Source organism: Schistosoma mansoni, chromosome 1, assembly GCF_000237925.1.
Source record: "Schistosoma mansoni strain Puerto Rico chromosome 1, complete genome".
NCBI lineage: Eukaryota > Metazoa > Platyhelminthes > Trematoda > Strigeidida > Schistosomatidae > Schistosoma > Schistosoma mansoni.
This window is the reverse complement of record NC_031495.1, coordinates 3,581,197-3,593,815: the sequence shown is the minus strand read 5'-3', so window position 1 is coordinate 3,593,815 and position 12,619 is coordinate 3,581,197. Positions and strand designations below refer to the sequence as shown.

Here is a 12,619-nt window from a genome sequence, read left to right as displayed (position 1 = left end):
ATGTTTTGTTATTATTCACTGACTAGTGATTAATATTCGTATATGATAATTTATCGATATGAAAATAACAGACGTAATTTGAAATAAGGAAGCTTACGAAATGACTTGTATAAACAGACATAAATTTTACATATTTTTCTACAAAGAATTAGGATATGAAACACGTGATAAACAATGTGACTGAAAAAAATAAAATGAAGTAGTTAACTACTGATGATTATTACACTTCATCGTAAATTGATTAGGAACGGATAATTTAGAAGAGCACACTCCGAGTTGGCGGCTAAATAGCATCATACTACCTGCGAAATTAGGTTGTTAGTTTGACTTAAAATAGGCTCTTGAGAAGACTCACACTAGAAAATGATAGTTGTTCAGTGTCACCAAAATATCAATGGTTCCCCAGTAGATATTAGTTAGTCTTGACAAATTATCTTGTCGAAACACTCCTGTCAAGCTATTGCAGTATACATCTGAATCCTGTAGTAACGTTTTTGTTGTCAACTTACGTTTCACAACTGTTAACCTACATAAACCAACTTTTGCTTCTTTTTATCCCAGTACACTTTAAATACAACTGTTCAAAATAAGTGTCAATTTATTTTTGTGTTGTGGTTGTGGATGAGTTTGTTGTATCCACTGATTTGAATCGTTGAATGAAAGTTGAGTTGATGGTCGTTTTACCGATAGACCCGTACCCTTCCACGTCCAGAATTCAGATTAAATTATTCCCTCAATACTTTGTTATACTTTATGTGGTATTTATTCCGTGTATCTAGGATCAAAAAAATCATTTACACGTTAGGTAAGGAATCCTCACGCCATGCAGTATGGGATATGGTAGAATGTCTATTCAAGTTATGGTAACTCTGAACTCCTGTTATCCTCACATCATTATAGATTTTTTTTAATACCAGGTCTGAAGTAATTAGCATGGGTAGTGATTTTGTCATGTTTATTTGAAAATCAATGAGGATGATATTTAGCCGACAAGAAAAACTGACAATATAGAGTTAATTTCAGTGAGAACAATCTGAACAGTTTGGTTAAAAATGTCAAGTGTTGCTAACTACTAGTAGGTTAATGTAATCTTCGTTAAAACTGTTCTGAAATGTCAGTTCGTTAATAAATGAAAGCAGTTTAAAGGAACTAAAAAAACCCGCTGACAATTAATTACTTCAGAATCTGATAAAACAACATGTAAGCCACCATCATTGATCAGCCAGACGTTTTAATTATTGAATATTCCGAACCCAATCAGTAAATTGAAAATTCCCAAATGAATATTACTAAGAAGCAGATTACTGGTAATTCGAGGAAACTATAGTTCTGTTTAGGTTAAAAGTGTACTAAATACTTATCAGAATTGTACGGTAAAGGAATAAGTAACAATGGGAAGTACTTCCAATTATAAACCCTTGAGCTTTATGTGAATATTGCATTTGTGCTGTACATATAACTTTTAGAGTACTGAGCGTATTTGTAGTATTACTAACATTTTATTTCTGTTCTTTTATATGTCAGGAGCGCTGTTTAGCGACTATAAATCATTTAAACAAGGAATAATTTGCTCACCTAATCTATACAGAATACTGATTTACAATTTTCACAGCCTGATTCCGTTGGTACTCCATAGTTCAACTAAGGGACAATACTGTTTTAGTTAGCGTGGTAACTAAATGAACCATGACCTGAGGCCATAAGTTTATTTACTTATTTGAACACATGAATATTGGTACAAAGGGGCACCGAATACATATGCGCCACACAAGTCACTTGATTTGTGTGTGGGCTGTGATACTGCCCAGGTGCCATAAGTATCTCGTTCTAGGCTTTTGTTTTGTCAAAAATCAAACTAAACACTACTGCTCCATACGAAATTATCTTTAGTTCACATTGATGACAAATATCCAAAATCCGCATATTTACCTTACTAAACATTCTATATATTACAAGAATCCAGTCGTTTAGACGGAAAGTGGTGATGTAAGACAGTATTTTAAAATACTAGAATGACTTTATAAACTTTAAATTTATCGCTTTTTATTACCTCAGTTTGAGATACACGAAACTAAAATCTGAGTTGGGACCAGAAAACGTTATTGCAAACAGTCAATTCATGAAAAATGATTTCCGACTAATGGTCTTCTGTCGCACAGGAACTTGCACTACAAAAACAAACGAGATTTCTAAGCTGCCGAAACCCCGACTGATACACTACGTAGTTATATAAGCGAGAAGAGTCAATAAACAGGACTGTGAAGTACAGCAAGCACCACGTCGTCATAGATTTGTTAAAGCTGGTGTACTAACAGCTTCCTGTAGGGTGACGATAACTGTATATTGGATAGCAGTCCGTAATTAAAGTTGCTATACTGAAAGACGGTTACAATTTTTCTACTCATTTGGATATAACAAAATATGTCTATTATTAGCTCTCTACTCGATTCTCAATTTATTTGAAACTAACAAGTCTAACCTTGGTATCGATACCCGATAAGCTTATATTAACTGAACATGCCGCATTGTATAAGTTTCAACTGGCTGAAAGAAGCAAAACTTAGTAAGTTGGTAAGAAACTCCATTTGACATCTCAATTCAACTGGTTTAAAGGTGCTTAGTTTGAAACCGTGAGTAAACGAATTCGATCCAGAAAACTATACTATAAATCAAGAAAACAAGAGCTGTTCGGCAAATACTTTTTTAATGAATTTATTCCTGGCAAGGTAAGTATACAAGACAAAAGAAACATAATTAGGCAATTAAAAATCTAATTACTGGAAAACTAGCCACAACAAACTGGAAAGTATTCTGGGTAACGACAAGTTTTAGGTGGTTATAGTGTTAAATATAAGATAACGTAGATGTGTCAAGACAGTGTAGCGACCGGATTGTTACTTTGAATAAACTACATAACAGACACCATCGAAGTCATTACAGTTATTTATCTGCAACGTAGAATCTAGCACATATGTAGAACAGTTCAGCTTGCTACTCCGAACTGGCACAGATGAAAATACGAAGACATCCTAGGACAGAACTAGTAAGAGTACTAATAGTAGTAGTGTAAAATGTGGGTACTCAGGAGGGTCTTTGGGGCCTGCGGTCGTAAAAAAGACAAAGAGTGAGTGGATCTGCATCATTGGGAATGACTATGAGTCATACCACTCAACACCAACAAACACTGGCTACAAAATCGTACAGTAATGTCGACAGCTAATAACAAAGAATACAGGGGCCTCTCAATTAAAACTCAAGCTTTAAGACCGCAACATCTTACTGAGTCTGCGGAGAATAAATATCAGTAATAATACTGGTCAACACTTATAGTAAAAGGTATTATAAAGTACCACGAAACAGAATGCAGCAAATGAAACCATCGCAGCGCATGCAGTCTTTGCATGCTAGCGACTAATCATCTTGTGGTGTGAAAATATCATACTCTTCTAGGAGTTCAGCACCTGTCCTACTAATCATTGACCCGACAAATATAAAGGGCATTCCCACAGCAAGAGATCGTAGTATACCAAACCTCATAATTTGAGGGCGGTCACAAAAAGCACCGCTAACCTATAAAATTAATTAATTTTCAGTTAATTACTCACATACTTTGTAGGCGCCTCTATATGTTGTATCAGAAGACATACAACGCATTACGATTCGCAACATGACCTCTAACTGCAAACCGCGCTCCTGTGACTGTAAATATTCCAAAGCCTCAGTAATTAAGATAAATACCTTTGTGATGGGTTATCATAAACCGAATGATTTTTAGTACCCGATTTTTAGTGCCATAGTACTTTCTTGAACCCCTTAAGCGTTCCCTGAAAGTTGTCTAGACACTAGATCGTAAAAGTCTTAATGGTTCAAATGGTTGAGGACGGAATAGAAGAAGCTTTCGCTTAACGGGCTTCCGTGTCTGGTAGCAGTGGATCACCAATACCTCCAGGCAAAAACCTAGGTATATGAATGATAATAGAGGAAAAAAAGAATTTGGTAAATCATAATAATATGTTATCCTTAGTCCTTAAGAATAAGTCAAGATTCCTCTTAAAGGGCTCCTGAGAGGTCGCTTGGACTAGCTCAGTCGGCAGCGAATTCCAGCACTTGACAACTCTAACGGAGTAGAAGTTGTGTCTGCAGTCTGTTCTGCTATGTAGGGTCTCCAATTTCTGGGTGTTACCTCTTAGATTAGTGTTATGACTAAGCTTAAGAAGATGTTTAAGGGGATGACCAGAAGTATTTAGGATACTGTAAGTCATAAGAAGATCACCTCTAAGACGCCTGTACTCTAACGGGTAAAGGTTAAGTGATTTGAGGTGCTCTTCATAAGGTTTGAATTTGAGTCCCCGAACTGATTTCGTGGCTCGACGTTGTATACGTTCCAAAGTGTCTTTATCCTTTTGGAGGGAGGGAGGAAATACTATGTTTCCGTACTCTAAATGGGGACGAATAAAACTGTTGAAGATTATGTGGAAGGTTCTACCGTCAAGCTGGCCAAAAATGCGCTTCAATGTTACCAGTGCAAGGTTTGCTTGAAAGGCGTTTTTGTCACAGTTCGCATACGATTTCAGGTCGTAGGGTATCAACACTCCTAATTCTTTTTCGACTTGGGAAACTTCTAGAGGGGAGTTACCTAAGTTATAACTATAGTCTGCAACATGTCTCAGATGGACTACTTTGCACTTTGAAGTGTTGAAGGTAAGTCCGTTGTCGTCTGCCCAACTTTGAAGTCGGGTCAGATCCTCCTGAAGAACTAGTATATCATTATGATTACGTATATCTCTCCAAAGTTTCACATCATCAGCAAAAGGCAATAAGTCAGATGAAACTTGTTGAGGAAGATCGTTAATGTAAATCAAGAAGAGAAGAGGTCCTAGTATTGAGCCCTGGGGGACCCCACTAGGACATTCCATAGCCCGAGAGAGAGTGAAGTTAACCCTGACCTTAAAGTGTCGGTTTTCTAAATATGAAGAGAGCCAATCAATCAAAGAGGGTTTTATACCCAAACGTCTAAGCTTCTTGATAAGACATATATGGTTGACCCTATCAAAAGCTTTTGAGAAGTCCAGGTAGATGACGTCAACCTTCCCCTTGCGATCAAGGATGGTTGTCCATCTATCCACCGCAGTCAGCAGGTTGGTCATACAAGAATGACCTTTTCTGAAACCATGCTGTTGAGGTGAGAAGAACTTTGAGGATGATAAGTATTCTAGTATACCGTCGTATATTAGGGATTCCATAATTTTGGAAGGTATGGAGAGAAGGGCCACTGGTCGGTAGCTTGAGGGTTCACTACGAAACGGAAGCTTTCGTTTAACGGGGTTACATATTTAGTAGCAGTGTGTCAGTAATACCTCCAAATAGAAACTTAAGTGTATTTATCAGGAAATATTGGTAAATTATGGAGTACTGTCCTTAATCCTTAATATTATTTATTGTGGCCCGTTTATGTGACGCTACATAAATCAATTTTTCCCTTGAATGACATTTGTAAAAACTTTTCAACCGACAGCGGAGTCTAGAATTTGATTTCTCGCAAAGAGAGTGCAGGACCATGTAGGGTGTTCGCTTAAGTTTTCTGCTGGTACTGTGCTTACGTAAGCAAACAATGAGGTACCTAGGGATGTTTAGGATGCCATAACTCATTAGGACACCTCTGAGACGCCCATACACCAATTATTTGGTGTACTCTTTACAAAGTTACAATTTTTGCCCTCGGACTGATTACATGGCTAGCCTTTGGGTACATTCCAGTTTTTTTATCACTATGGAGTGAGGGAGAAAACATCATGTTTACACATTCTAAACAGAGTCGAATGAAACTTAAACACTAGTTGAAGAGTTCTATTATCAAACTGGCCAAATGCGCTCTCTGACATCATTAGCGAGAGATTTGCACGGAAAAGGTTTTTGTCACCGTTAGTTTAAGACTTTAAATCATAGGGTACCAAGACCCTTAGATCTCCAACTTCGGATATCCCTAGAGGAAAGTCACCTACGTCGTGCATGTAATGTGCAACATGTTTCAAATGGACTAATCTTCACTTTGAAGTATCGAAAAAGTTCATCGCAATCCTCCGAACTTTGAAGTCGAGTAAGATCATCCTGAAGTATAAGCTTATCATCTTGACTACATACTCCACCCCTCAAAGTCTAGCATGGTCAACGAAGAGTGATGACTCAAATGATGCTTGCCGAAACAGATCATCTACATGGCGTGGAAAGGGAACGGATTCTAGTACTGATCCTAGACGAACCGCACCAAGACACTGTGTAGTTTGAGAAAAAGTAGAGTCCACTCTGACCCTATAAAGTAGATTAATTTGATAAGTAAAATGGTCAATTAACGGGTGCTTGATCCCTAATAGTTGGAGCTTATTGATGAGACAAAAATAATTGACCTTGAAAAAAGCTTTTCACAAGTCAAGGCGTATCACCTTTCCGTCACGATCAAAAAAAGGTTGTTCATTCGTCTACCGCAATTACTGAGTTTGCTATTCAGGAGTGGTCGTTTGGGATTACGGAGACCATCCATGTCCAGTTGAGAGTGCATATTTTGTAGACTGTCCAATAAAGCTGATGCGTCCAAACATTTTGAATTCCAACGCTTGATGTTAGTAGTATATTTCAGCTCTATTTCCCCCATAAAACTGAAGGCTATCACCGAGTGAACACTTTTCCAGAGTAGGCAGTATAGAGAGATTGTCAACTAGGCGTTCTTTATCAAGATGCAGGCTAGTTGTGATTGCGACACCAGGTTGATAACTACACGCTTTTGAATAGTCTCAAATGTTTAATTCGATTGGTGGAATGAACTGCAGTAGAGTTGTCACTTCCTTCGTGTGTAAAGTGAAGTTGACTTCGGGAAGGTTGAAGTCTAAAATCAGACTGTTATTGTTTCCTGAACGAACAGAGCAGAATAAGGCCTCCAATATACGACTGTCGTAATCGGTCTCAGCAGTGGGCCTGTAGAATGACAGTCTACTTCGTTACTAGTACTGCCCTGATAATAGACATGATCCTAAAATTGTAGATTTGTCATGATGTGACCACCCAATCTATAAGATCTTACGTGGAAGTCAAATTATTTTTTAAACTGACTCGTCCTATTTCTGGAGAACACATTTAGACTGGGAATATAACAATGTATTTGATATAAATAAAAGAGGTAAGTTACACAAGAAAGATCACGCCTGCAAGGCTGTGCCATGCTTTCCGATGAGTTGAATTAATGTTCCTGCGCTCTCCATAATTAACCTTCTCTTCGTTTCGATTGTTAACTATAAGTCGTTTTCGTAATTATATGCTCGACTTCCCACCAGAATCAACGTGACTTTGTTTCGATACCGAATTGAGTGAGATTGTCGCGCGCCAGCTACGAAGAATGATAAGAATCCTCCAAGTATTGATTAGCCGAAAGTAAATCAGAAAGGAAGTGGCAGCAACTGATCGAGAAATATGTATAATAATTTCAAAATGTTTGGTTTAATTCTCAACACGCGAAAAGTAGAAACGTACGCGAGGAGTATATAAGAATTGAACAAAGTGGGATTATAACAATTAAGAATGATTTCCTGTAGAGGTATTTTAATGAGTCGCCGTAAGATGAACATTAACGGCCGTTGATAGTTAACTTAACTTATAGGTAGTACAAGTATTTTGTGTTTAGGAATGCAAAAACAATCAATATTAGGGAAATGTTAATATTGGTATTATTTTCGGTGCGAATTGTCAGGTCAAATAACGTTTAGGCATGCGGGCTGTCCATGTGAGTTGATTTTCAATTGCTTCCGCATTAGTAGGCTAACTGACAGAACAAAAATATAACCATGGAGTAGAATAATCCTGAATAGTATCCCAGTTCAAATAGCTCAAATGGTTGTGTATAGAATAGAAGGTTTCGCTTAACAGGCTTCCGTGTCTAGTAGCAGTGGATCACCAATACTTCCAGGCAGGAACCTAGGTATATTGACGATAATAGAGGAAAAAGAAATTGGTAAATTACAGTAAGATATTATCCCTAGTCCTTAAGAATAGGTCAAGCTCCCTCTTAAAGGACTCTTGAAAATCTGCTTGAACTAGCCCATCCAGCGGCGAATTCCAGAATATGACAACTCTTAAGGAGTAAAAGTTATTTCTACAGTTTTTTCTGCTGAGTTGTGTCTCCAGTCTTTGGGTTTTACCCTTTAGGTTTGTGTTGGAGCTAGGCTTAAGTAGGCAGGGATGTTTAAGGGGATGTGCAGAAGTACTTAAGATGCTTTAAGCCATTAGAAGGTCACCTTTAAGACGCCTGTATTCTGATGCATAAAGGTTTGGTGATTGAGGACTCTCTTCACAAGGCGTGAGTTCGAGTTTCAGAACTGGTTTTGTGGTCCGCCGTTGGATACGCTCCAGAGTTTCCTTTTCCTTTTGAGAAGAGGGAGTAAATACTATGTTTCTGTGGTCTAAATGGGGACGAATAAAACGATTGAAGATTATATGGAAAGTTATGCCATCAAATTGGCCAAAAATGCACTTAAATGTTATCAGTGCAAAGTTTGCTCGAAATGCATTTATGTTACAGCCAGGGTAAGACTTCAAATCGTAGGGTACCAGCCCTCCTAAATCTTTTTCAGCTTGGGATGCTTCTAGAGAAGGGTTTCCTAAGTTGTAGCTGTAGTTGTAGATGGACTACTTTACAATTTGAAGTGTTAAAGGTAAGTCCGTTATCATTTTCCCAACTTCGAAGTCGAGTCAGATCCTCCTGAAGTGCTGGAATATCCTCGTGGTTGAGTATCTGTTGTGGAAGATCGTTTATATAAATTGAGAAAAGAAGAGGTCATGATACTGAACCCTGGGGAACCCTACTAGGAGGTTCTATAGCCTGAGAGAATGTGAAGTTAATCCTGACCTTGAAATATCGATCTTTTAGATATGACGTGAGCCAATAAATTAAAGGTGATTTGATACCTAATTGTTTGAGCTTATTGATAAGACATATATGATTGAACCTATAAAAAGCTTTTGAGAAGTCAAGATAAATGACGTCAACCTTTCCTTTGCGATCAAGCATGGTTGTCCATCTGTCCACAGCAGTCAGCAGGTTGGTTATACAAGAATGACCCTTTCTGAAACCGTGTCATTGAGTTGAAAAGAAGTTTAATAACAATAAATAGTCGTGTATACCGTCGCTTATCAGGGACTCCATGATTTTCGAAGGTATAGAGAGAACGATCACCGGTCGGTAGCTTGAAGTTTTGCTGTGTTGACCTCCTTTGAAAATTGGTGTGATGTGAGCCAGCTCCAACTTGCCTTTGTTCTTGACCCTGATCTTGATCGTGTGGCCTACCAGATGCCTATGGATTTCCGTTGGCAACCGGCGTCTAATGACACGAATTACTTCCAGAGTCTCAGCCGCCATATGAGAGGATGGGAAAGTTATCTTCATTAGCCGGTGTCTAGAATCTCCGTCCTTCTTGGCTAGTCTCGTCACTTGTTGAGTTAGTATGTTGTTGAGCTTCAAGGATTGTTTGATGAATTTACATTCTCGAATACCAGAGTTTGTGTGACCAGAGTTCGTGTTTTCCGGTACACCATGCACAATGATATTTCTTCTTGCGAGATCCCTTAGGGATGTCCCGGATGAAACTGCTCTCCATATACCGTATGTCAGACAGTATACTTACGTTCCCATCGGATTACAGTTAGTGACTAGCTAATAGGATATCCTCGACGTCCATAGTAATAATAAGGGTTATACGAAGTAGCCTCGGGTGATTTTCATGCTTGGAGTCCTTTCTCTGAGTGAGTCGTGTTACCGTCAAAAGCTCTTTTCCTGTAAGTTCAAGCTTCTTGTCTAACTGTCCCCAAAGCATCCTGTCATTTTCCCAAGTTTTCCGTTGCGCTTAGTTTGAGGATTTTGAGGCGTGTTTTCGATTCCCATGCTCTTAGATGGCCGGACAGACATTTTTGGGGTTAGATTGTGCGCCAAATCACCAGCTGACTTCCCTACAATACTTGGGATGTTCAGTTTCTTATATGCTAACACCTGGTCCTTTCTAACTTTGGTACCTGAGGTTCAATCACCTACAGAGTATTTGGGAACCACTGTTGCATTTAGGGACCCTGTGCTGGGAGATCCAGATCTGCTGAGGGAGCTTATTACCGTCGATGTTATGATGATGCAAAGTTTCAGCATGTCATTAGTAGTGTTATTATATTCTCCATCGACAGTAGTTCTGTCTTTCTTCTTGTATCCATTGCACGTCCTTGTTCTTCTACTCGCTTTATGACTGTCTTTTTTTAACTTTGCTGACAATTTATTCCGCAGACCTGTCAATAGGACAATGATGTTACACAGCGAAACTCCAGCATCCGTATTGCACATGATACATACCCACCTATGATCCAAACTACTGAGTCTATTGTAAACAGTTGCTGTGAGATCTGTGCACACTTCAAGGAATGAACCTTTGCGGTTTTCACACTGCATGTCAGATGTTAAAGCCAAACGGCATCCAAGTTGTTTGCTTGAATCCTTCATGACTATATTGACTTAAACTATTTTATAGATGCTAGCAAAAGTCTAAGACCGTAAAAAAAGCAGTACACTAGAAACGGGTAAAAATGGATAAAAAACGGGTCACGATAAACTTAAATTATACTTTACGTGAGAAACTGAAAAAAACGAATATTAGGCTGGGGCAAAACCACCGTTCACTATTAATTTAGGTAAAACTCAGAAAAGTAATGTACCGAATGTATAGCTCAGAATAGATTCTTTAGATCAAAAATAGTATTTTTGTTGCGTTACACAGCAAAAGTTTGAGAAATGCAAATCACGTTAGGACCAAACTTCCCGTTCGAAAAAGCCAGTTAGTTTCTTAAGTTTGATACAGTTTATTTAGTTATGAGGAGATTTCCTTGACCTGATTTTTGTAGTAGTGAATAGGTTCTCATTTACACCGTCGGACAATCACAGTGGAGCGTTAGGTCACCTGTTCAAACACACAAAGCTTTTCAACATTCGATATAAGACAATAGGAAATACAGTGCCTATACAGGATAAGGAAGTGAATGAATACTTTGAGCTCTATTGTTTTTACATATACTTAGTCGTTCGAGGCCAAATCTTAAATAATAAAACTAAGGTGATATAGACCTTCTGTAGATGAGTTCAACTAGACACCTCGAAACACTGGACAATCTCACTGAACACCGTATAGAATCGCCAAGATTGGTAAACTCTCAAGTGTACACCTGTTGTGATATCATGCAGGATTGTAGAAACAAGGCTGCCCCGCCTCCCACTCCAGTTTCTCTGACGTAGCGAAACAAAAACATATCAGGTACAGCCAACTCTTAGTCCTCGATTTGAGAAGGTGCCCACGTTTCAGATATCTCTATCAGATAAGCATTGTCAGCGTTACTGAGTACACCCAAGTCATTTATTCTGTTCAGTAAGCTCACAGCGTTTGAAGACAAGCAGCAGATGCTGTCATTTTGAAACGCGAGAGCGTCATCGTTATGAATGAGCCTTAGGTAAATGGATAAGCAATCTACCCATACAGGGTTTTCCGAGTGTGTGATCCTTGTCTTACCTACGTCTTTTATTTTCGACTGTCGGTAAATGGAGTGATCATTTTAAATTCACATTTTTGCTTAATCTTTGCATCATGCGTCCTATCCAAGTATATATGGATCGTTATTGTTCACAAACAGCTTATCGGTACATAAGTGCTATGAAGAAATTATTTTGAGTTTCTTCAAAAATGCATTTATGCACAAGTATCAATAACGTTGGTACGATTTTCGCCATGTTTAACCAGATTCTGTGGAATTAAGGATAATACTGAGTTGATAGTGTTGGGTTGGTGTACATCTCAATTCCACTTGAAATAAAATATTTCATAGTCCTCCATATCTTGACTCTTGGTTTCACACTGTTCACATCAGATGGGTTAGCATTGTTGATATCGTTTATCCATACGAAGTAATACTGCAAATTTAACTTTATGGTTCGATTTAGTGTTGAAACATCATCTACGCTCCATTGGTACAACGCTATTAAGAGAAGGCTATCATTAGACGTATGTATTGGTCTTTCTGGATGATCTGGTAAATTACGATGGCTTAGCTTTCAAATCCATCTTCGAAATGGCTCAAAACGGATATATAATTTAGGTCATTTTTATCAAAAGATATTAAGCTATTTTACTTCTCTAAGATCTGAAATATCGGAAGTACTTTTTGGACTATACTTTGGACTGGAAGCTGTATAGTGCTCAGTAATGGGAAATTTTTCCTAGTTTACAATAACTTGGATTAGTTTTGCTTAGAGCATAAGAATGTGATCTGTCCTCTTTTACCCCAAAAAATACGGGGCTTTTTAAGAATATCAAATGACAAAGGCAGTAATGAGATCATGAAGTTGAGGAAATTCCATCTAATTCCTATAAAGTACTTTTTAAAATGTACATCTGCTTGCGTTTATATTTTCGAATAGTTTCATTTGAATCTGAAACTTGGAAAATATTTGAGGGTATGTAAGATAAATTTTTCCAATTGTCGTTACGCCGGTTTATTCCGCTTTTCGACTTTTACATCTCTAATCCAAATGCCATGCCCCATCGACAAT

General features: G+C 38.1%; 1 protein-coding gene across 1 annotated transcript; it reads right to left on the bottom strand.

Moving 5' to 3' along the window:
* Window positions 1-2,689: 2,689 nt before the first annotated feature.
* Smp_152270 (hypothetical protein) lies at window positions 2,690-3,690 on the bottom strand. Its single transcript, XM_018793016.1, has 2 exons — window positions 3,610-3,690; window positions 2,690-3,570 (listed from the first exon to the last, which is right to left on the bottom strand). Exons 1-2 carry the CDS (start codon window positions 3,667-3,669, stop codon window positions 3,412-3,414), a joined length of 219 nt encoding a protein of 72 aa, XP_018647571.1. The 5' UTR covers window positions 3,670-3,690; the 3' UTR covers window positions 2,690-3,411.
* Between the last annotated feature and the right edge of the window lie 8,929 nt (window positions 3,691-12,619).